The following is a 26,437-nucleotide window of genomic DNA, read 5'->3' on the forward strand; positions in this document are numbered from 1 at the left end:
CACAGTCAAGAGGACCAATGATTTAAAAAAAAAGTCTTATTTTAAATTATGTGAAAGCTGCCTAGTGACACATTCCAGTGGTTGCTTAGGCAGAGGTTTGGCCGCCGTAGGAATGATGCAGCTGTGCAGGTGTAGAAGAAGATCCTTGGAGCTTTTCCCTGAGACTGAGGGCCTGTTACCAATTCGCCAAATCTGCAGGTGCTGCAGAATTCAAGGAGGAACTTGAGTCAGAGCCTCCTCACAGCTTTTAGGAGCTGAATATTCCCAGCACAATCACAACTGTTCATCCTTGCATTAAACCCTGCCTAACGCTCTGCAGAAACATCTCCCTTCCAAGGCTTTCCAGAAGGGCTATCTAGGAAAAGTGAAGAATGGGACTGGTGCTATATGACTTTTAGTGGTTTAGTCCAAAAGCAAATGTTTAGTCAACTATTGAATTTAAAGCCAGGCAATTTTGAAGTTTGGCTCCACTTTCACTAACCTATGTGTATCACTAGTGCTCTACTTTCATATATTGAAAAGAGGGAATGATATACATTGGAAGAAACTAGGAAAAAACAATAAAAATAAGAGCTAAAGTTAATTAGGAAATAAGAACAGTAATAAATAGAATAAAAGTTAAAAAGCCTGCTCTTTTGAAATGCTTATAAATTCTGTGTAAGACTTATTTTTCGAAGAAAGAGAACAGAAATTGATAAGATTGGTAAGTAAAGAGGATACTTAAACTCAGATATAATATATAGTGATAGATTATAAAACCATAAATATTACATGGAGGTATATGGCAGTTGATGTGAAAATACAGAGGGATTAATGACTTCTGCTTAGTGTATGATGACCCAAATGATCAATGTAGAAGTAGGAAACTGGAAAAGACCAATTTCATAGAGGAGATTGGAAAGCGATTTAAGATGTACCACTGCAAAAGCCACCAGGGAATGTTGGCTCAGCTATCACAAATATCCTTTAAAAAGCATATCACAACTCAAAAGTAAATAAGGGAAATTCCCAGGGAATAAAGCAAGCTGAGCTTAAAACCAGAGAAGTAAGCTGGAGCTGAGTTGAGGTGAGCTATAGCTGTCCAGATTCCCAATGTCAGTAGCAAAGGAATTTAAGAAGCAATGGACTGTCAAGACAGGAGATAAACCTGTGACTGCATTGGGTGGAAGGCTGAACTGATACCCCTACTTAAAGCTGAGGTACTCTAAATGAAAAAGTGAATTAGAAAATAAAAAACTTTCAAGAAAGCGGGGAGAACAAGCAAACTCTTGTGTTTCAGCAGGAGCTCTGGGTAGGCTCTGTGTTGTCTTTCCCTATCCCAGGTCAAACCTTCCCCTGGAGGCAACGATTTACCCTGGACTTTCACACAAAGTTCTGCTTGGTTTTGATAAAAATGATATACTGAAATAGACACCTGTGACTTGAGTTTTTCACTCAATTTTAGGAAAAAAAATTCCTGTTTATTGATAACCACAAGGGATAACATACAATTTTCAATTAATGAAAGAGAGAGAAACAAAGTATCCAAAACCATCTACATATTGTAATGCATCTTAAAGCCAGTGCTACAGAAAAACAAAGGGAAAAACAAAGGGAAAAACACAAAGCAGCAATAAACTTCAACTTCCCTCCCCAAATTTTCTTAAACAACTTCCAACTTACTCCCTTACATATTCTTAACTTCTTCAGACAGCTAACGGAGAACTTGGCAAAAGTTCTGAAATGAACTCCAGGGACCAGTTTTCCCAGTTTAGCCCTTCCCAGAAAAACAGGCCCTTCAGCTGGAAAGCCCTGGAAAGCTCAGAGTGGTGGCCGGGGCAGAGAGGAGGGTTCCTCCCGCAGGAAAAGCGGGAGGGGCATAGGAGCACAAAGGTGGAAAGTAGGGCCCCCCGCAGTGGGGGGGACCAAAATGGAATCCCGATGTCAGGGGAAAGCACACTGGTCCCCCTGAGAAAGGAGGCCCGGCTGCCCCCACCTCGGCCAGGGGGTAGAAATCACTGCTTGGCCGACCGCCCTGCCTGCTCCTGTTATAGAACCAAACTTGGACCAGGTCCTTTTGTAGCCGTAGCTGCCCAGCGATGCAGCTGATCTGCTGGGGCGTGGGCTTCGGACACTGCAGGAAGAGTTTCTCCAGGTTGTTTCCGATGCGTCTCTCCCTGCTTGCGCGTCTCCGCTTCCGAGCTTGCTGCAGGATCATCTCCATTTTGCATATGCCTAGAAGGTTCTTGGTGTCCACTTGCTCCAGCCACATTTTCAGCAGTGGTCGCAGCTTCCACATGTTGGCGAGGCTCAGCTGCTGGGCCTCAAAGCGGCAGATGGTCGTCTGGCTAAGCATCTTTCCAAAAAGAGCCCCCACAGCGAACCCCACATCGGCCTGCGAGTACCCCAGGGTCATCCTCCTCTCTCTCAGTTCCTTGGCCAGCTGCTCCATCTCCTTCTCTACCGCAGAGATGTCCTCTGGCAGAGCGGGCCTTGGGATGCACTGCAGGAGGATGCAGGGCCCTGGGAAGGCGCCCTCAGAGGGGCTTGGGAACCAGGGGCCCACCTCGCCAGCTCCAGCTCTGGGCCCAAAGGGCACCATCCCGCCCCCGAGCAATTCGTACAGCTGGGAGCCTGGGGGTACCCCCCACACTTCACTGCCCGGGCAGATCCCTGGTCTGGCCGCTGGCAGGACCATCAGTCTGCTGCGGGGCCCCTGGGCGCTCAACCAGATCGGAGTGTGAACCCGCCCGGGCTCTGGCCCACCGGGCTCGCCCTCACCACTGCCCAGCAGGGCTAAGTCTGAGGGCCTGTGTCCGGCCATGGGGTAAGACCGCTCAGAGCAGGTAGTCTGGTAAGAACTGATGGCTCTCGAGGCTTCTGAACAGCCACCAGCTCGCTCTCGAGCCCCGCCCCCCAGTGGGCTGAGATGGCGGTGCAGGCGGGAGAAGCTGAGGCCAAGGGAGTGAACTAAGGAGGAGGTGGGGAAAGCTGGTAGATTCCACTAATAATTCCTTGAGTCCCCAGGATTAAGGGAGGGAGTCTTCTATCCTGAACTTTCCTTCCAACTCCCTCTTGGGCTCTGCACCTCCAAGCTGTCTGGGATCCCTTAGTGCCTTCATGCTCTCCCTGAAGGGAACCTAGGCATTAACTTTCAGTTCTTCTAAACTCTGGTGTCTAAACTCTTTCCTCTGCATAATCTCAATGACTACTTTTGGTTTCACAAATATTTGTCAAATATCTTTATGCCAGATTTTTGTTTTGTTTGGTTTGGTCTTTATGCTACCCTTTAATTCACTGTCACCTCACTGCTATCTTCATGGTCACGAGTGCTGCCAACATCTTTCCATCACACATCTTCAGCCCCTGTGAAACCTAAGCATCCCTGCCTGAATTTCTAGTTAGCATCAGCTGACTGTCGGATTCTGCTCCTCAACCCCACACTTTGTCAGATTCCACTCTCTCACTGGGGCCAAGTTTCCTAACTAATCCCATGTTTACCAGTCTTTCAGTTCTTTGCTCCCCATCCTACCTCAGCTTCCTGGTCCACAGTTTCCACATACAACAGAGACCTATGTATTTCATCTTTTCCCCCTTGGCGGACAGGTCTCAAGTGGCATGACCTGACATCAGGCTTCCCTATCCCTGGCACCTCTCCCATCAGAGACCCAAGGGATATTTGTAGCTCCATAATGTCCCCAGCTCAGGTAACAGGTCCTAGGGCCTGGGTGGAGAAAGCTAAGGGGGGAGGGGGAAGAGAAGATCAAACTCAGGTTCAAAGATTCTAAGAAGGAGCTTTGGGAAAGAGGAGAGGACAGTGATCTTGTCTGGACAATCCCAGCATCTTATCCTGTGACTCTCCAACTCAACCATGATGAGGCTCTTCCCTACCCACATCTACTGAAATTGGTCTTATGAAGTTATTGGTGATCTTCCAATTGTCAAATCTGATGGCTTTTCAAATCTTCATCTTATTTAACTTGTCCGCAATATCTGACAATGCTGACTACTCTTCTTGCTTCTCTGTTGTAAATTTCCATGAAATGCTAGTAACAGCCAAATCTGTATTTTAGCCCTGACTTCACTTTTAATATCCAGTCTGTATTTCCCATTGCCCCACATCAAATTCATTATATGCACTTCTAAGCCTGCCTCTCCTTCAGGGTTCCTTGAGCTGGTTAATGGCATCATCACCCACTCAGTCACCCGAACTGAAACTCAGAAGTTCTTCTTGAACTTTCCCACAGGCAGCAGATCTTACATAGTGGGTCTCCTAAAATAGTTGGACTCTACTTCTCCTCTCTAGCTTCATCTTACTGTTTTAATTTAGGCCATGTAATTTCTCACTTGAATTATTATAATAACCTTAAAACTAGCTTCTTCTGCTTTTCCTTTCAAGTTCATCTTTCATAATTCTGCTAGAGGTAACCTCCCCCAATCCCAACCAAACCTAACCAAACGCAACGAAATGAAACAAAAATCTATCTCATTTTCCTCTTATTTTCTCCCCCTAAAATCTAGCCCCTCTTTCCTGAGTCAACAAGGTGGGCCTTAAAATTCCTGAGTATGGAACACAATGTTTTTCACCACCTGGCTTCTCTCGCCCTTCTTTTCCCAGCCTCATCTAGCACACTCCCCCAAGCCCTCTGTGCTCCATCTTACCCCATGCTCAGTGAGAATACTTCACTTTGTAATAAAGATGCCACACTTTTCATGGCTATTATGCTTTTCTTCATGCTGCTCCTTCTACCAGAAAGGGCTTGCCCTGCTTGTTGGTCTCATTCTCTCATATAATTCAGGATTCCGTTCAAATGTCATCTCATTAGAGAAGCCTTCCCTAACCACCCTATCTAAAACAGCAGTACCTGTCACTCTGTTTCCTTTAGTAAGCTATTTTATTTTTTGTTATTAGCAGGTATTATCACCTAATATGTAGTTATTTACCTACATATTTATTTATTGTCTGTCTCTCTGCTGCCAAGAGAGCATGGACTTTGTCTAGTTTGCTGCTGTGTCTACAGAGCCAACAACTGTGCTTGGCTCAGTAAACATTTCCTGAATAAATGAAGCATGTTGTACTGCCAGTCACCTTGAAGTCACAGTTTAGAGGACATTTTATGGTGAGGTTTTCCCCCAGGCAGAACTAGTTATTGCTTTTGCGGTCCCCCCTTGTACTTAATATATGTTCTTATTATAACACTTATCAGTAATTATTTATTTTATGTCTCTGTTTCTCCAACTAGGTACTTCAGGGCATGCAAGTAGGTATTATAAAGCCTAGAACATAATGAACCCTGAGTGATACACTGCTCAATAAATGTTTCCTGAATGAATCTTCACTTGTACAATTCTGAGAATAAGGCACATTTAGTTTCAGTTTGAGAAATGTGACCCTGCTACGTATCTCTCTATCCTTTTCCCTCTCTTCTAGAACAAGGCCCTTATGCAGAGGGGGGTAGTAGTACTATGAAATTAAATTCAACTCAATACTACAGGTAATAAGGTTGTAGATTCGGCCTTGAGGCAATGGTAGAGGGAAAAAGAAGCAAGAAATCAACTGCTATCTCCACAGGGTATGTATTTTAATAATTTGTTTAATGCCTGCATCTCCAATGCAATCCTGGTTAGAATGTATGCTGGTGAAGAGCAAGGTCCTTGTGTGTCTGGCTCATTGCTAGATTCTCAGCATGTGGAACTGTGTCTGGTACAAAGTGGGAAGTCAAGAGATATGTTTAATGTTAAATAAATGAATCTCTGCAGCATTAATAGTGATATAACTTCCACATTTGCCTTGAGTTAGGTTTTAAGATGATGGCCTGTGAAAAGCAGCAATATTCAAAATTTCACTATCTATTCTTTCCAAGTATACCTACATGCTATTTTTGCCAAATTATAAAACAACCAGCGTTTATTAAACACAATGAAAGGTAGATCACAAAGAGGAATACAAGAGAGCAATTATGTAAATTAAGGCCCATATATTGAAACCAGCCCATTTGCAAAAGAGAACCAGAGAAAACTGGTTCGTTAGTTGTCTAGAAACAACAGTTGGAATGAAAATATTTTTAGTGAAATGGGCAAAGTGAGTTCAACCTAATTTGAGGAAAGCCTTATTATATTAACTGAGTTAGAACATAATAGCTGAAAACATTTACTAAATTAAAAAGCAAGGCTATGCTAACTTGGTGGGTTCTAAAATTAACATGGGTACTCTCAATTAAGGTTTTCTCTGTACTTGGGCAGATCTCATCTGCCCCTGTGCCTATCTCCTGGTTTATGCATTTGTGCTGTCACGAATAAAAACATATATTCTTAAAAGAAGTTTTGACATCTCCTTAAAAGTATGTTTGATGTGCTATAGAAAAGTGGTAATCAGGGAAAAAAACAGGATCATATGTGGAACAGAAATTGAGATCAGGGAAGGCCCAAGACAACCAGCACTGTTTGGGTTGGGGCGCTGAGAGGCTAATCCATCACCTTCAACAAACACAGAGACCTCTTAGTAAGTGATTAGATTACAGTGTAAGAATCAGGCCAGTCTTATCCATAGGGAACTATAAAGTAAGGATAAGAAACACATGGTCCCAGGCCCTATGTATTTATAATCTAAATGGAGAAGAGAAACTCAGGGGAGCAGGACAGCTACACTTGCCCAAAGAGGAAGCTAACATTATCCTATTATAAGATCTTTGGAATTAAAAGCAAGTTAAGTTTTAAATTGAAATGCACAAGGTATCAGGCTCTGTGCTATTAAACTCTCCTTAAGTATCTTCTATTCTAAGATGGCAAAACTAACAGCCAATATCACTAATAGTAAGAAGCAAAACCAGTGGAGGCAAAGTTAATAATAAACATCCTTGTAGGTCTTGGTTCATGTTTCATCTCCTTGAAAAGATTTACCCAACATTCAGGACCACTGTGATCTCCCTTCTCTCTGAACTTAGTGCCCGTCCACTCAGATACAATGGTTGTTTTAAAAAGTTGACTGGAGTTTCATGTCTTAGCTCCCACCTGGGAGATATGGAACCTCCCAAATGGATGTTATAGGTACCATTTATTTTGTACTTATGTGCCAAACAATGTGCTAATGCATGAGCTATCCATAGTACTTTGAGTATGGTAGGTGCATAAGAACTCCTGGCTGTGAGGGAGAGCTGGTTTTGACTTACATTGTCCTCTTGGTCAGTTATTTTATTATCTCTCCAAATGTGTGTCTCCCAAAGCTGCTCATGCTGCAGACAGAGGACGGGTTTGCTCTAGAACATGTGAGGAGTTTCATTTCTCTAGTGGAGTCTCCAAAAAAATACTATTTGAATGTAATGTAATCAACAGAGCATATCAGAGGATCTAAGAATAAGGTACAAGTCAGACAGAGAGGGCAAGGAGGACTAGATCGTGCTAATTTTCATTTTTTCTTACTCTGCAGAACTCCTAGTAAACTCAGCACTGACCAGGCATTGGTGTGTAAAGGCACTGTCACCAGCAGGGCAGGTATAGGTAGGTCCCCCAGAATCACATTAGTCAAGGAATAAGACAAAAGGCAAAGGCAGGAGACAAGATCTAGAGACCAGACACCTCTTTGGGTCTAAGGAAGTAAAGTCAGACACCTAGGAAAACTGTGACGTCTGTATAGGAAGGAAAGATGCCTCCCACGTCACAGTGAAATCACACAACACAGCAAGTGAGGTCAATGAAACTACCTCAGAATACACTGTCAATTCTCTGGGCAGATTTTCAAGTGGAAAACTGTATAAGACAAAGTGAGTATCCAAGTTAAGTCAGGCAGTTAAGAAAAACTGACAGGTGTTGGTAAGTACATACAATAAGAACATTAAGGTGTAATAACATGGAAAAAGAGTTAATTACATCACTGTAGTCACTGAAAGAATCATTTATTACTATAAGATAAATCCGTAAGACAGATAACAACAGCACTGTTTTGCAAAGGAGATAAGAGGTCAAGAACAAGGGTGAAAGGACAGGAGTTTGTGAATACCAGTAATATGAGATGCTTTTACTCTTATAAAATACATAGAAAGCAACTATGAGACACAGAGAGAATATAATGCGTTGCCAACATAGACCTTGATTTTCTTAATTTCAGATTAAGATGATACAGGATTTTTGTTGTTGTTGTTGCTTAATTTGTTGCCATTCTTTTCGTTATTGTAAAAAATGACTCCACTGTGATATAATTGCTATTTAGAAATAACAGCTCAGGACACAGATATGACACAAACACATAGTCAGAGAAAACAAAGACATTCAGGGTATACAGAGAAAAGCCTTTCCATTTTGTTTTGTAGATCTGAGGTATTCATGAGCTATGAACTTCCTGTGCTATAAAATAATATTAAGTATAAAAACCCTATAGATTTCACTAGAAGCCTTGAAGAATTTAAAATATTGGTATAAGGCAAGAAGAGCAGTTGAGCTGAGCAGGGCTGAGTTGAAAGGCTTTTTGGTGATGAGTCAGGTATATTCAAAGATAGTCACAAGCAGATAAAGTTTAAAGGTTCTTGTTATGCCAAGCAGGATTTAAACAAACTTTTTAGCTGAGTTTGCCCTTGTTACAGAAGAAAAGCTTTAAGGATGTTCTTGCATTGATTACTCTAGTCAGGGTGCAGTCACTGTCTTCTGCATTCAAATTTGTACTCTGCTTACACTTGAAAGCAGGAGATACACAACTTGTTTAGGGATTTTTTTTTTTTATTATACTGCACAGTAAAAAATACCTAACAGAAATGACAGCTTATGACCAATGAAACCAGTAATTCAGAATGAAATGGGCTCAGAGAAGCAAACAAGAAGTAGGGTATATCTGCTTACAGGACAGAGCTCTTTCAGGTGCTGTGAGAATTATTTGCTGTTAAAGATACTCCGAATCAATTGATTTTGGCATTCTTACCATCATAAGTTTAGGGCCTCTGTAAATGTCCCTGGAATCTCTCTAAGAAATTATGAACTGAAATAAGCCAAATAAAGTGGTGGAATTACTTGTGATAATTTAAATTCAAGAAAGATATTTGTCTTTTACGGTTGAAAGAAATGTAGACGAGACATAAAGAAGACAGTGTATTAAAGAACTGATAGGCTTTCAGGGAGAGTATGGAAGAACAGGATAAAAGCAGGAAGAAGAATGACAGGGAAAGGTCAGCATGGAATTTAAGTAAATTAGAAGAGTGAAGAAGTTATTAGAAAACTTCAATTTAGGGTTTCTTCTAAAAGTCTCCTTTATAGAGATTGTTGCTATACAAAGCTTAAACATGTATATGTTTATTTGCCCCAAATTTTCAACAGGTAACTTCTGTAATACTTTAGAAATTAAGAAATTATATAAAATAACTGAATTTTGTCAAGTATTGTGCCATGAAATTATTTGAAACCTGCATAAACTAGCTGATACCTGACTTCTTTACTTATTGATATAACATATTGACTACTTGTGGTGAAATATGTATGGAAAAAGGGGTGTTAAAAGATAATATGAACAGAAATCTTACACCAACTCTCAAGGAGTATTTAGACCTCATAGATCAGTTAAATCAATGTTAATACCTAAAAGCTGCAGTCGCTGATAAAAAAAAAAATGTTTCAAAAATAAAACTATTTTCCTTTAAAGAAGGACTATATTTTAAGAACTATGATGAAACGAAAGCATAAAGAAATATATACCCCTGTTTTTAAAGTGCTGATAATCAAGTCAGAACATCTTAGGATTTTTACAAATGGAAAATATTGACCTATCAATGGTAACTAATGGTCACTCTGAATTTTCATTTCAGTAACAAAGAATATGTATTTTAGATGCTCTGAATCACTACTAGGAAGCAATGCAGTTTCTCTGAAGGGGTGTTTTGGGGGTATTTTTGCCAGCAGACAGATTTATTGCTGGTAACTTGATGTCTGTCTGTGACAAGACAGATTGGGCAGGGAGGGTGTAGGTGGGAGGCACATATCACAGGCTTGGTCAAACAGAAGTGAAGAGGAGTGCAACCAGGCAAGCCACGCAGGTCAGGAAGGGGCAGGCAGAGACTGTGCACTGAAGGGAGATGTGATTCCATAGGCTGCAGGACAAAGAGTCTCTAGGTGGGAGAGACTGAAGCCAGGGAGACAGGAGACAAAAACTGTAAGAGCCACACATGGAGACTAAACCAGATGACAGAGAGAGAGTCAGAGGGCAATAAACAGACCTAGGGAGAGCCTTCGAGAGCAGTGACCCAGGCAGCTGACAGAGGAAAGGAGAAAAGGAGGACGAGTGAAGCACAGACTGCCATGGGAGGAGAGATCAATACTTGATAGATGGTAGAAAGGATGAAAGCTTCTGTCTTCAGTACTACTGATTCCGACTTAACTTTTCCAGTAACTAGGGACATAGCATTAAGAGCCACCAGACACTGCTAATGGGTACTGTAAAAGTGGTAACTCTCACAAATTAACTTAGAGATTACCATTTTCAAGCACAAATACAAATTCATATTATTTGGTTATTTATCCAAAAGCAGTCAAAAATTAGGTAAAAAATGTTTTTAACTTTCAAGGGAAAAGTTAGCTCAGTAAAAGGAGAGTTGCCACCATTGCTGCCAAATTCTTTGATGAATTTTTCACAAACTGGTTCAGAAAGCCGTAAAAAAACATGGTGGCTATTTTTAGTTTTTTTTTTTTTAACGTGAGATTTCTGAAGTGAGACCACTTATATTCACTGTCATTACGGGAAAACTGAAAAAGTCAAAGTCACAGGATAATATTGAACCTGATTAAATACACACACACACACACACGTATATATATACAAAATCAGGGCAAATAGTGGTGATCTATCTAAATATCACATATTTACATATTTAGATAGATTATTTTAAATGATTCTCTAATGAGTTACTTTCCCAAAGTTCCTAATTCCTGCTAATTATAATGAATGATTCACTGAAAACACAAGAATTTCCAGTGGTCAACTTTAAGAACACTCATCCCTAATATTAACTAATAATTATAAGGTACATAGAACAATGAATAGGGAAACTAACTGATGAGTAACAGCCACAAGGCCAATTCTACAGTAATGAACACAAACTCCCTGAAAAGTGCTATTTAGTTAATGGAAACATCACTTAAAGACGAGAATATATCCTTTGAATGGAAGGAAGAGGAACACTACAATTCTTGAGCAGTGTATGTAGTCAAAAAGTTGTACAGTATCATATCTGCTAATACGTCTTGAATTTTAAATTCTAAGGCAAAGGAAGTATAGATTTTCAATTACCTAATTAATTTGAGCTACGTCTAAAAACATATTAGACAACCCAACTCATCTACACACTCTGAATGATACCACATTCCAGAAGCGATTACTGTTGATTTTTCATTGCTATCTTTAGAAGGAAATAATTATTCACTAACAAAGAAAAGAAATGACTTCAGTCATTTCCTCAAGATGTATTTTCAGCAATGAAGTGAATATTTAGCAAATATTCAGTAATTTTACACAGTGTAAACAGTCAATCTGAACTACCTGAGCAAGCAAAAATTAGGGTTACATTAGCAGGTTTTCTACAACATAAATTCACCTGGAAATTGTTAATTTTCTACGTTCTTTTCTGGCTGGGAAATGGGACTTGACAGGTACATGTTATCAATGGCCCCCTTCTATATCCATAACTATAGCAAGTTTTCAAGTTCAATTCTCTTATCCTAAGATATCTACTATGGTTCTTTTTTCCGTTTTTCTTTTCATCATCATCTTTTATTCCCATTTATGCTGTTGTATTTCTAAATTTTGAGATGCCTAGATTTACATCAAGTGTTCTAAGTAAGCTGAAATAATTTTAAAAAGACTATCTCAAGTCATGACAAGGATGAGAAAAAATGAGAGGGATACAAGTTTGGGGAGGAAATATGTTGACAGAAATCTAGATCATATAGTTTTAATGAATGTAGGTTCAGGTATTTCCTTAATAGTAGGTGAAAAAAGCTTTCCAACCCGTGTGCTGGGTGCAAAAGGGTCACAGGTATGTGCAAATACTGATTCCCCTCACCCTCAGGTCAGCCAGGACAGGCTATACATTCCGTGCTGGACATAAGCAACCTCATGTGTAAATCCCAGAGTATCATACAAATATTATACTTTCCTATATCTGTTGCTTAAGGAAGAGTGGAATAACTAATAACTTTCTGGTAACTCTGCTTTAAGGTTACCATAAACTTTAGAGGACTGGTAAAGTGGATCTGATGAGGTCAGGTTTTCAAGGACCCAGGACAAGAGACTGCTGGAAGGGCATAAGAGGGAAAGGTTCAGCACTAGGTAGATGCCCTGAAGCCTAGAAAAAGGTTCTCTAAAGTCAGATAGGTAAATATGTACTTTTATCAATGGGAAATGATAGAAGATCAAGACCAGAAGGAATGTTCTAGAACTATCATCTTAAAGAGGCCTTCCCTGGCCACCTTCCTAAAAATTCAAATACTTCCTTCCACATACGCATACTTCAGGTCCTTTCTACTTGCCTTCTATATCTCCTACCAATGACCAAGAATACACTACATATATACTCTCCTTATTTACCTCCACATGGGACTGTTTTCTGTTGTAATTCACCCCTATGTTCCTGGCGCCTGGAGCAATGTACAACCAACAGTGAATTCTTATTGAATGAATGCACACAGACTGAAAGCACGTAAGAGAGAGGCATGGAGGGAGCACATTTGAAGGGGGCTGAAAGCATGTGAGCCTGAGCTGCAGCACCTACCCACACTTAGGCCCAGTCAGAATCCCCCTGCAAAGAGTAGCCTGTCAGTCATATGCCAGGCAAAGCAAGTCACGTCTAGACTTGTAAGAAGTCCGAAGATATCAATCCTCTGTAATCTTGTCTGTTTTCAAACATTTATGTTTTCCTTTCCTTTCACCCTGGAAGAATGTCTCCTCATACACAGTCAAAAATTATATTAGCTATTTGGGGGAACAGCACACCATATAAGATCATTTCTAATTTCATCTTCACTGCTACCCCAGTTTCTTTCAGCTTTATTGTTTCTGGATTTCTATGTCCCACTGAACATTTTTCTTTTGACTATTAGTCTTCCTTTTGATTTCCTCACTATATTTGCCATCTTCCTGTGACTTCGGTTTTGTGACCCTTATCGATGTTGCAGAGAATATAAGAAAACATGAATAACTAAGTTATTTGTTGTTTCAAAATAGATTTGTAGACAGGGAAATGGAAGGGAGAATATTTCTGCAAATGCTTTTCCCATTGCTACAGGATTAAAATAATCAATAAATGTAGATAAATGATAGCCTTGAATTCTAAAATGATTAATGAGAATATACAGAATAACATTATATTTCATGGTGTTTTTCTCTTGATGAACTTAAAACATCCCTCCAGATACTAAAAAAAATGTCCTCATAACATTTCATAACATTTCTACAAGATAAGCGAGGTAGATACTTGTTGTTGCCATTTTATAACAGACATAAACAACCAAAATGTGGGCCATACAATAAACATAGACCATATTAATCTATTACATATTTCTCTGAATAACAGTATTTTCTTATGAAACATTATTAGTAGGAAGAAGTGGGGGAACCAGTCACTTGGCACATACTCAAGATCCTCAAACTGCCACCATTCACTCTATGTTATAATAATTGAAAAGTCAGACTTCATTTTAAGAATAAGATACAATACTGCCAACTCTTAAGTGTGTACTTGTCAAGTATGACTTTGCCTTGAAAAAATAAAAACAATATGACTGTACTGAAAATAATTATCAATAATATTCTAAATACAATTTCAAATTTTTATTGTACCTGTTTTAAAATATATATTCATGGATAAATAACACTCATAAAACAGAGCTATTAGGAGCATTAGATCTATTTTTTTGGTGAGTATGTATTTTTACAAGTAATTTTATTGCTTTGACCATGAAACTTATAGTCAGAAGATAAGAAGCATACTATAACAAGACAGAAAACTTCATACTTTAGAAATCTAGAAAAAAATGACTATACTAAATTGAATGGATAGTTTGGACATCCATTACTAACTTGTGATCAGTACACACATCACAATCTTCAAATAATATTAACATTTTAAATGACAGTAACAAGATTTTTGATCAGCAAATTTCAGGTATTTCAAAGGTACTTAAATGACATTTAGCATTTCTACAAGAATTTCCTGCTATCACCCCAACTATCATTATCTCAATTAAGTAGGTCATTAAACAAGTTTATCATTTCTTATCCTTAACTGATTTCCTCCTCCAGCTTCTCTACACTTCTGATAATGACATTTTCATTATCCCAGTTACTTTTCATTGGAGCATATCATTGTCACCTCCCTTCTGTTAGCCTCCATATCCAACCTACTAATTGTCAAGGAGTATAGATTCTTTCCGAGTGATATGTTATAGCTCTCCTACCCTCTTACTTCCTCTTACCACATTACACTGGCTTTATTTTCATATCCTGCTGAGTTTACTGCTTCCAGCTTCTTGCTCCTGTCTTTTTTTCATTTACTAAATTAATCCTCCTTAAAATCCCATTTTGATCATGTCACAGTAACATTATGGTATGGTTAAAAATGTGCAACAATTTTTAAGGACTCTTTGAGGGAAATCACTGATTTTGACTGAAAACCTGTTCAATTTTTACAACTAGTTATGGAAATGGCCGGGGGTACTAGCCCTAACTCTTCTCTCACTTGATTCAAACTTAATGTTCATGCCAGCTTCAAGAGGAGGAATGAATCTACCCACTAGCAGAAGGCCAGGCAACAGTTCCTTTTTTTTTTTTTTTTGGTTTTTAGGGGATCCAAGCTATGTCTGTAACCTATGTCACAGCTTATGGCAACATGGGATCCTCAACCCACTGAGCGAGGACAGGGATTGAACCAGTATCCTCATGGTTCATAATCCACTGAGCCACAATGGGAATTCTCAGTTCCTCTTTCAAAACAATTTTTTTGGGTAAAATTTCCACGTTTAATTTAAATATGCCTTGTTTTATTTATGTATGTATGTAAGTAGATTATTCTTTTATTGAAGTATAGTTAATTTACATTATTGTGTTAGTTTTGGGTGTATATAGCAAAGTGATCAGTTATACTTATATTTTTTTCTCTTTTCCCTTATAGGTTATTGTAAAATATTGGCTATAGTTCCCTGTGCTATACTGTAGGTCCTTGATGGTTATCTATTATTTATATATATATATATATATATATATATATGCATGTATTTGATAATCCCAAACTCCTAATTTATCCCTCCCTCCACCCTTTCCCCTTTGGTAACTGTGAGTTTGTTTTCTATTCTGTAGTCTGTTTCTGCTTTGCATATACATTCATTTGTATCTTTTTTTTTTAGATTCCACATACAATCGATACCATATGATACTTGTCTTTCTCTGTCTGACATCATGTAGTATGATAATCTTTAGGTCCATCCATTTTGCTGCAAATAGCATTCTTTCATACTTTTTATGGCTGACCAATATTCCATTGTATATGTGTACCACATCTTCTTTATCTATTCATCTGTTGACTAGGCATTTAGATAGCTTCCATGACTTGGTTATGGTAAACAGTTCTGCAGTGAACATTAGAGTGCATGTGTCTTTTCGAATTATGGTTTTCTCTGGATTTATGCACAGGAGTGGGATTGATAAGATCAATGGTAGTTCTATTTTCAGATTTTTTAAGGAACCTCCATAGTGTTCTTCATAGTGGCTGCACCAATTTACCTTCTCACCAACAGTGCAGGAAGGTTCCTTTTTCTCCACACCCTCTTCAGCATTTATTATTTGCAGACTTTTTGATGATGGCCATTCTGACTGGGGTGAGGTGATACCTCATTGTAGTTCTGATTTGCCTTTCTCTAATAATTAGCGATGCTGAGTATCTTTCCATGTGCCTTTTTAACCATCTGTATGTCTTCTTTGGAGAAAAGTCTATTTAGATCTTCTGCCCATTTTTTGATTTTTTTAAAAAAATATTTAGCTGTATCAGCTGTTTGTATATTTTGGAGATTAATCCTTTGTCAGTTGCATCATTTGCAAACACTTTCTCTAATTCTGTAGGTTGTCTTTTATTTTATGTTGTCTTTGCTGTGCAAAAGCTTTTAAGTTTAATTAGGTCCCATTTGTTTATTTTTGTTTTTATTTCCATTACTCTAGGAGATAGAGCCAAAAAGATATTGCTGTGATATATGTCAAAGAGTATTCTGCCTTTGTGAAAACAATGTTTTTGGGGAAAAAAAAATAGTAACTATAAGCTATTCTTCAGTGCTATGTCCCTAGATTCCAGAACAGTACTGGAACATAGGTTCTCAAGAAATATTTGGGGAATAAATGGATAAAGGTTTCCCCCACTACCTGAAAAGAGAGTAACTTCTGCGAAAGCTTTTGTAAGCTAAAGTGGCATAAAGTGAAGAAGCAACTACTTTAGGACATATTTTGCTAATGGATGCCTAAGATAAATCAAGACAAGGCACAGGTGCTCCCAGGCACAGCTGAAAGCTGTGGGAACTTGATGCTGAGATGTGAAGTGTAGTTCCCAGGGAAGGAGGTTGGTGGTGCCACTCTTGCAGCTCGAACTACTTGCTGCCTCTCTAACGGCACCCTGAAAACAAACGCTAAACACTATTTTGCTTTTGCCTTTTTTCCTAAAAGCAAAAATCCTCTTTGGATTTCTTTTGGTTAGTGAAAATAGGTACTAATGCAGGGCTTTTGTAAAAGTGATGTGGCATAAGGTAAACTTCCAAAAAGAGGGAGATAATTGTATATGCTGGGAAGTATGTATAAAATCTTCTGATTTAAGCCAAATTTGTTGGAATAAAAACCCACAGGGAATAGAATGTTACAGAAAATAGCAAGTTCTGTTCTAAGAAAAATTTGCTCAGGGAAGTGCTGAAGAGTGAGTCAACTTAGCATAAGATCAAATGAGGGTGATAAAGAAGGAACTTAGTATCTTTGATAAATTGTACAGCAAAATCTAAAGAGGTAGTGGAGGAGCAAGGGTAGGAATGAATTGTCTTCAAAGAGTTTTTAATTTTTTTTGGCTGCCCCTCGGCTTATGGGGTTTGCAACCTACACTGCTGCAGCAACATGGGGTCCTTTAACTCACTGAGCTGGCTAAGGATGGAGAGTGGAATTTGAGTCCTGGCACTCCAGAGATGAGGCTGATCCTGTTGCACCACAATGGGAAATCCTCAATATACTATTTAGTGCCCTTTTTGAAAGAGCTGCTCTTAAACCTTAGATATATCAGAGAAAAGGTGAATCTTACAAAGCTTTAGTCTCAAAAAAAAAAAAAAACCAAAAACCTAACGTTTCTTTCTACTTCAGCTTAAGTGACCACCAGTGTTGAAGTTAAGCCTTTTGAATTAATTGTCTACTGCTGTGGAACAAATCACCCCCAAAATTCGCAGCTTAAAACAATAACCATTTAGTGGTCACAGCTTTTGCATGTCAGGGATCTGAGTGTTGCTTAGCTGGGTGACTGGCTCAGGGTCTCTCTCATGAGGCCACAATCAAGGTGTTGGCTCCTGTTTTAAGGTCACTCTCATAGCTGTTAGCAGACTTCAGGTCCTTACTGGCTCTCAGCCAGAGACACCAATTCCTTACCACATGAGCCTCTCTATGAGCAGCTCACAACATGGCAGCTGGCTTCCAACAGAGGGAGCAAGCGAGAGGATGAGAAAGAGCCTGAGGTCTACCCCCCTTCACTGGTTCTACCATGTTCTCCATTATTCTTAAGCAGCACGCTTGCTGAAATGTGGGAGTAACTTTTTGAACACTCAGTTTTGGTGCCTGGCTAGGTGACAACACCTTGTAGAGCTGAGACAACGTCCTCCAAGATGTGCTATATGCTCTCAATCAGCCTTTAATACCGGCTGCTATTTTTCCCAGATCTAGGAATGAAGAGTAGAAACGGGACTGGCTTCTCTTCTCATTACCCTTAGTAATCTACCAGCAAAACTCCTGCTTCCAATTCCCATGACCTGTGGCTCTGTTGGCCTAAAGTTTCCATAGGGAGGAATGCTTCTCTGAGGTGTCACAACAATGATTCCACTGAATTCAATGCTGAGTCTGCCACCTTGCCACTTTGGGCTCCTTATACCACTGGATTAACAAGCAATGGAGAATGTCATCATATTGGCTAAAGTGACTGATCCTGATTGCTAAGTGAAAACTGAGTTGCTACTACACAATGGAGGTAAACAGAAGTATGCCTGCAATGAAGGAAATCCTCTAAGACACCTGTTAATACTTCTGTGATTAATGTCTATAGAAAACTACAATAATGTAACTCAGGCAGAACTGCTAATGGCCCAGACTCTTGAGGAATGAAGATATAGGTCATCCTACCAGGCAAGGAACCATGTCCAGGTGAGGTGTTTGATGAAAGAAAATAGAATGTGGAATGAAAGTAGTTAACACATCAGCTACAACTATATGACTAGATGCAAAAATGAGGAATATAGTAGTTATGAGTATTTCCTCATTTTGATATGAATGCATTTACTAAATATATTTTTTAAATTTTTTATTACTTAATTTATTACATTTATAGTTGTACAATGATCATCATAACCCAATTTTATAGGATTTCCATTTTTGTTTTCTTCTTTTTTCCTTATAATCTCATCTGAGTTGTGTCAGTAGTAGTTAGCTTTATCTGTCAGTGTTTAAATTATATGATACTAAAGATGAGAAGAAAGAACATTAGCTAAGGACAAAAAAAAAGGCTTTGTATCCTATTTTAGGGAAAGGGTTAGTGGTGTTTTTGGTTGTACATGGGATAGTTCCACCATGTTAGGTGGAAGCAGACTTCATTAATGACTTTATTTGGAGATTAAATCTGGTTTAAGGAGGTATACATGAGTGCCAAGTTGAAAGGGGTGGACTGTGTAGGATCTGCAATGTGTCATTTTGGCTAGGTTGAAGTAGATTTCCCAGAATTCTTTTTCAACCTATATGTCTCTTGTTAGGATGATATACAAGGGAAGCTTTTGTGGGAAATTTGGAGGGTTAAAGTGAGGCAGCAGCTATTTTGAGCTCATACATGTTTATCTGCTGGCTTACTTGGTGGCATGAGACACCTTGGTGGCCAGGTGGTCCTCAGCAGCCAGGACCTCGGACCACACCCACCTTCCACTGGATTCTCCTTTAGCATCCCTGATTCCTGGGCCAAGTGTGTGCATGGTTAGCTTCATGACAAAGGGCACTGGCTTTTACAAGACACAGACACCACCATCAATAGAAGCCACAAGAAATGATGTGGATTTAAGTCCATCCTCATAGGCTCCAGCTCTTGCTTCTGGGTTCCAGCTCATGCTTGCTTTCCCCCCCTTTACATAACATCTCCCTTAACAAAACCATCTGCTCTGTAGACTCAAGCTTCAGCACTGCAATGCAAAGTCGACATTCTTACAGAGTCTGCTTAACCAGCTCTGATCCAATCCCAAGTCAAATCTCTGTAACAAATCCTTTGCTATATATATAGTCAATCCTCATTATTTGTGGACTCCACATTTGTGAATTCACCTGTTCATTAAAATTTACTTATAATCCCCAAATCAATACTGACGGTGCTTTTGTGGTCATTTAATGATATGCATATGTGTAGAGTGGTGAAAAATTTGAGTTGCTCAACATGTATATTCCTAAGGTCAAACAAGGTCATGCTTTACCTTCCTGTTTCAGTTCTCATACTGGAAAGTGTCCTTTCCACAGACTATTTAATGCCATGTTTTTCACATTTTTGTGCTTTTGTTGGTTATTTTGCTTTCTGACATGGCACCCAAGTATAGTGGTGAAGTGTTGTCTAATATTCTTAAGTACAAGAAGACAGTGATGTGACTGTGTGTACAGAAATAAATGTGTTAGATAAACTCTGTCCAGGCATGAGTTAGAGTGCTTTTGAGCATAGTTCAATATTAGTGAATCATCAATATATATTAAATAAGGCATCTTTAAACAGAAACATTCATAAAACAAAGTTATATATTGATTGGCTGATGAAAATGTTTTGGCCAGAAGCTCGCAGGAACCTAATCCTGTATTTTCCCTAAGAATAATGAATGATTCAGTATTCACTAATTCAGTGTTCTCAGAGACTTTATAGAATATAACCACTGCTAATAAAGAGAACATATCGTAATTAATGTATACACAATATACACAAAGTGGCATATATATCTTCTAGTAGTCTGTTTCTCTGATGGAACCCTGACTGATAGGCCTGGAAGGTTTAGTTATAATGAGAGTAAAGCTCAGTTCAAGTTTAGGTATTAATGACAGAGAAATTAGTTACAACATTATTTAATAACTGAACTGTTTTCTGAATTATTTCCTTCGACTCTGTAAATATGTATGCAACTTTAAGTGCTTAGTGATTAGCTATCTCCTATGGTTGTTACATGGAGTAATTTGCATTCTAAACTTCTGCTTATTTTCTGGCACTTATGGCCAAAGCAAGCCCATTTTTTTGTTCTGTACTATAACCAGACACCATTGCTCATTTTGTGTTTATCATCAAAATTGGCCAGGAATTGTGATAGCCAAAAACAGAAAGCAATGAAAAATGTTATTCTTTCCTCTTACCTAGAGAATAGAGACTAAAATAAAAATACTTTAGCCTGGAAATCAATGCCAAACTTAAACTGTCGGGTGCTCAGCTGCTTCCTCAGGTGCTTAGCCTGCTACTTTGTTTCAGCAGACAGGTCAGTCTGGACTTAGCTCTTGATGAACATCTTCTCATCCACTGCAGCCCCTACTCCTTCCACTGCTCTCTTTCTTTTGCCTAGAATACCACCCTGTGTGTCTTCCTACAATTCGAATCCTACCAAACACACAAAGCCCAGCGAAAATCTTTTCCATGGAAAACTACTCTAAACTCTAGGCCATGGCAATCTGTCTTCTCTGAACTCACAGTCCTGACTGCATGTTGGATCACTGAGCTAGTAATCCACTAGAGACACACACTCTGAGATCCTATATGGCTATCCAGCCCTTGTTTAATCGCCTTTCAACTCATGTACATCTTGTCTCCTGAAGCTTCAAGACAAATGTCCATATTATTCTCAAGTTGTTTCATCTATTCATCCTTACTAAGTTTGCTGGTAAGCATCTTCAGCTACTTAATGCATTTCTGGTAGTGGGTCAGACCCATGCTGTATGAACCAAAAACTCACTCAAAGATTCAAGGCATACTAATGTGCTTAATTTACAAAATTGAATTCTACATTTATTAGCATATTTTTGTAACTTAAAAAAAAAACACCCAATATATCTCTCATCAAACACATACCTGGAGTTCCCGTCGTGGCGCAGTGGTTAACGAATCCGACTAGGAACCATGAGGTTGCGGGTTCGGTCCCTGCCCTTGCTCAGTGGGTTAATGATCCGGCGTTGCCGTGAGCTGTGGTGAAGGTTGCAGACGCGGCTCGGATCCTGCGTTGCTGTGGCTCTGGCGTAGGGCCGGTGGCTACAGCTCCGATTCAACCCCTAGCCTGGGAACCTCCATATGCCGCGGGAGTGGCCCAAGAAATAGCAACAACAACAACAACAACAACAACAACAAAACCAAAACCAAACAAACAAACAAACAAAAAACACATACCTGCTGAGACTCGGGGACAGTCAGGCAGCATGGACTCCACTGATGTGTCTAATGGTTCTGAGCTAGAGACCCAATTACAACAGTTCTGCAATGTAATAGAGACAATATTCTGTTGAAACATAATTTAAGGCAAGACCAACTTGTTAGGCTGTAGAGTTTAATTTAACCTATACAACCAACCACTGTAATTATACTCAATTTATTTTCCATACGCTGTAAAAAATTACCATATGTAAACACTCAATAATTATTCATGACCAATACGACTGTGGAAAAAAGTTTATCTTCTACAATTCAGTAAATTATAAAGCCCTGATACCTTCTGTGAACCATGATGCATGTATTTATAAGAGGGGGCTAGGATTTTAATTAAGGGAAACTGAAAAGGTGTCTATTTTTAATTTTTAGATGGAAATTAATATTCATATGGAGATGTGAAAGAATAGTGATATTTTCAAACTATAAAACTATATTCCTTGCCTTTATAATACTAGAAGAATAAATTTTGCAATTACTCCTCAAAATCTGGCCCATATAAATATACTATCTTTTAATTTTTTCCTTTAGTAGGTTCAATGAAGGCTATATCAAACAGTTCAAAAGAAACACAACCCAGTGAATTGTAGCTGAGGACACAGAGCCTTCAATATTAAAGATACACTACTAAAATAATGATGATTTATATCTCACAAAATGGGAAATAAAAATAATCTATATTCTTTCCATATATCTTAAGCCTGCATTTTAAGTCTGGCTTAAAAAAATGTGATTAAGCTCATATGACTTAAAAAAATTTTCCAGCACACACACACACACACACACACACAATGAATTTCCAGACAGATTTTATTTTAAAAGAAATCATCCTATCAATCATGTTGGAAAAATAGCTGATTGCTATTCTGGTAAACAAGCATGTATTGTGTATTTTTAGATGCTTGCTGTCCTGGTTGTGCACCATGGAATCCGTCCTCGCTGTGGAAAGATCCTTGACTGGTAGATCAAGTGTCTTATTGTATTTCCTTAATTCATTCTGTCTGGAAGAAGATGTCAGCTGTGTTGCAGTGAGGAGAGAATTTCAAAGGCCCCAGTCCCCACCAATAAAGGCCGAGGAATGGCTTTTGAATAGATTTGTCAAGGCAACCCTACTGTTCTGGGACCAGGGAGAGCAGGAATAACATAAAGGAAGGGTTGCTGTATGAGATTAGAAAGTGAAGTTCACAAAGCATGGCAGATTTTTGTAAGAAACAGTAGATCAATGAAACTATTGAATTGGGTGGAAAAAAAACCATGAAAACAAACACAACATATAGTAATGTTCTTAAATGCTTTCTTTTTACATTTAAAATGGATAAAATATTACTATTTTCATATATTACAAAAGCTTGATGGTTTAAATTGAATATGTATTCTATAACTTGCACTCCTAATCTTCATTAGCAGCTGAATGCAAAATTATACAATGTAAGGGAGAAAAAAACTATAAAATAGGGTTTTAGGAGATATTCACATATTTGAAAAAAGTAAAATAATATTGCTATTGCTAGAATACCACATCAGAGTGTTCTAGATAATGCAGAAGATTAGCACACAATTAGCCAGCTTTTACATACAATGTGACACTTGCTTGTAAGAAATAAGTATTCTCCAAAGCAGTGTCAAGATATGTAAATGGGCGATTTGTTTTATCATTCATCACAACCTTCTAATAAATTCAAAAATCATGACTTCTATAGGTACTAAAAATAGGCTCCCAATGATACAGGGAGATAGCTTCAATGAAGAATGACTTTCTCTTTCTCTCTCTTTTTCTTAAACAATTCAGTCTTTTCAATGACAGCAATTAGCACTACCGACAGACAGGCAGCGATTAGGTATATATTTTAATTATTATTCATCATAGTAGTACCTCCAAATCTGATGAAAGTCGGCTATTACCCAGGTGATATGTCAGTCTTAATACTGTTCACTTATACTTCACATATGTAAAACGATGTCTTATAGGATATTTCTAGTATTAATAACAGTGATGGTACATTACAGTATGCAGGTGATTAATCATTCTCTAACTTGTTATTACTGACTTTAAAAAGCTGAACAAAATGGATTTTATTCAGGTCACCTTTAACTCAAACATTCAAAGCAAACTACAGGTTGGCATTTTACAATTCTGAAATTTCTGTTTTTATCTACGCACATATTTATTAGGCTTTGATCTCTCCTAAAAATAGGATAGAAAGGAAACACCCTATAGTCAAAGTGAATATGTCCAAAAGTTCCCCAGAATGACAAAGTACTGGTGTAAGATTGTAAAGGTTTGATACCATAAGTTGACGTACACATGTGGTGTGTGCATGTTTGTATGACATTTTTACCCCACTGGAAAAACTAGAGAGAGAAAAGGGCAAAAGGAAATATGTTGGCCATATGAAAGAGCATAATGAAATAAAATAATGTAAACACACTGGGAAATACATGTAAAGAAGGAAATATTAGAAAGACATATAGCCATTACATATGGCTATATGATACATTCAGATACATTTCAATCTATCTGAAATTCCATCTTATCAAATGTAACTCCTAATTCTGATATGAGTTTCTATAATTAGAAACCAAATCTCTTTCCGTTGTTTTTCTAATGCTTGTTTTATCCCTTTTCTCAGTGCCCCAACTTGCACCCTATCCAGTTCTTCAGCTGAGCTGAACATTAGCGTAAGTGTCTTGGATGATGACAGAAGCAGCCCACTAGGAAAGCCTTATCTAAACTCAAATCATGCTGGGGCATATTCCAGGCCCCAGAGATCATATTCTCAGATACCCCAAGCAGACAACATGCTGGATTAGAGGTACCAACAGAGCTGGACATGAGCCTCAGACCAGCCCTGCCTCATTCCAACAAACAAGCAGAGAGAAAGAAGCCTCTGGCTAGAGCCAGCAAATTGGGATGGATCCTTCTTTTATTCTGAAATTATGACTCTACAGGTTTTTGTGGTTATAAATTGTCTTTGTGAAATCCAAAAGTTTGGGAACTGTTAATAGAGACTAGAAGCGCCCATAGGCCACAGTGACTGCCTTCGACATTTAAACCAAGGGTGGACAATATTCAGTGTAGACAGAAAATGAAGTATTATATCTTCAGTAGTATTCCTGTGCAAGGTATTTGGAAGTATTTCCCCTGGTTGAATGAGATTTTTACTCATTTTTATTTCGTTTGTGTGAGCTGGAAATCATCCATGTCTTAGAGGTTGATTTTTAATATGGAAGGCATTGTGTCCTCAGACAGGAACAACTACCATTTACCAGGTTGTGTTTCCAGGACTGATATTCAGAACTGAGTGGTGACGGGTAATGGTTCATGACTATTGTATAGAATCACACATCTGGCTTGGCTGGAGCCTTTCAGAGGCCAGGGGTATGTCAAAAAATGACATATGCCCACTTAGTCTTTTTTTTTCTTTTAAATAAAAACTATATATTTAAGTTGTACAACATGATGATTTGATATATATATATATATGCATACACACACACATAGTGAAATTATTACCACAGTCAAGCTGATTAACATATGTTCTCCTTACATAGTTGACATTTTTCTGTATGTGTGGTTAGAGAACCTGAAGTCTATTCTCTTAGCAAATTTCCAGCATTCAAAACAGTATTATTAAATATAGTTACCATGCTATACCTTGTATGCAACTACAAATTTTGACCAGTATCTCCCTGTTTCTGCCACCTTCTTGATGCTTGTAACAATGATCCCACTCTCTGCTTCCGTGTATTTGACTTTTTTAGATTCTACGTTTAAGTGAGATCATGTATATTTTTTATTTCTGTGACTAGCTCATTTCACTGAGCATGATGTCCTTCGGGTTCATCCCTACCCACTCAGCCTTTACAGGCCTGGACCCTGAGGTAAGAAGTTCCCTTCAGGGACTGCCTTTGGTTACTTTTTACCTTTCCTCATGAGGCTGGCTTAGTATGTATGCTTGGTTTTCTGAGTGGGAGTAGATTTTGCTTGGAATCACTGCCAAAAGCAGCCCTCTGACATTCTTTCTTTAAGAAGTTATTTTTAAATTATAAAATTAATATAAGAATATATTACTTAACCTTCTGAGTGCTAAAATCAGGTTTTTATAGTAAGAGTATACTTAACATCAATAACTTTACCGTATTAAACAAGCTTACTAAAAACAACCACCCCCCCACCCCCATTTTACTTATTTGTAGTATAATAAGAATGACTAGGCAATTTTTACCATTGTCCTACTTCCAAATTTTAAAGCTATGTTTGGTGGAATAGTGGAGCCCATCATCAAGAGGCCAAAAGCACTGAGGCTTCACCTTCAACTAGACTGCTATTTTCATGGACAACTTTCCAGTTTAGCTAAGGTGTTTTTCTTGGGCGGGATATTTGCAAAATCTCTCAGTTTTTGGAGTTCCCTTGAAGTGCAGTGGGTTAAGGATTTGGCATCGTTACTACAGCGGCTTGGGTCACTGCTGTGGTGCCAGTTCAATCCCTGGCCTAGGAACTTCTGCATGCTGTGGGCGAGGCCAAAAACAAAACAAAAAACCCTCTCACTTTTTGAGCTGATTTCAGACGGAGCTGGAGTCTGAGGTGGTACGGCAGTGGGATGTTGAGGGACAAAACAGTTACCCTATACACCCTTCTTCCAACACTTGTGCTCAAGACAACAGCCCTTTCTAATCACTGAATCCAGGCTTGTTTGCTTTTCCTGATTTCAAGGAGTCATGCAGAGTGGACAGGGATTAAAAAGGAGAAAGATGAGGGGACAGAGTTTCATCCTCAGTGTTGGGAAATACTG

At 38.6% G+C, this 26,437-nt stretch overlaps 2 protein-coding genes across 5 annotated transcripts in view; both read right to left on the minus strand.

Moving 5' to 3' along the window:
- Positions 1-26,437, minus strand: part of FAM172A (family with sequence similarity 172 member A) — a 416,065-nt gene that overhangs the window by 124,703 nt on the left and 264,925 nt on the right. For 3 of the 4 annotated variants that reach the window (XM_047778292.1, XM_047778289.1, XM_047778293.1), the window contains one exon: positions 21,609-21,693. In XM_047778292.1, coding sequence (XP_047634248.1) covers positions 21,609-21,693 — 85 coding nt within the window. Of the gene's footprint in view, positions 1-16,647; positions 21,297-21,608; positions 21,694-26,437 lie in introns of those variants that run through there. The other variant, XM_047778290.1, reaches the window with a different exon arrangement.
- Positions 779-9,188, minus strand: POU5F2 (POU domain class 5, transcription factor 2). Its single transcript, XM_047778294.1, has one exon. It carries the CDS (start codon positions 2,801-2,803, stop codon positions 1,778-1,780), a length of 1,026 nt encoding a protein of 341 aa, XP_047634250.1. The 5' UTR covers positions 2,804-9,188; the 3' UTR covers positions 779-1,777.

Source organism: Phacochoerus africanus, chromosome 4 (assembly GCF_016906955.1).
Source record: "Phacochoerus africanus isolate WHEZ1 chromosome 4, ROS_Pafr_v1, whole genome shotgun sequence".
NCBI classification, from domain to species: Eukaryota; Metazoa; Chordata; class Mammalia; order Artiodactyla; family Suidae; genus Phacochoerus; species Phacochoerus africanus.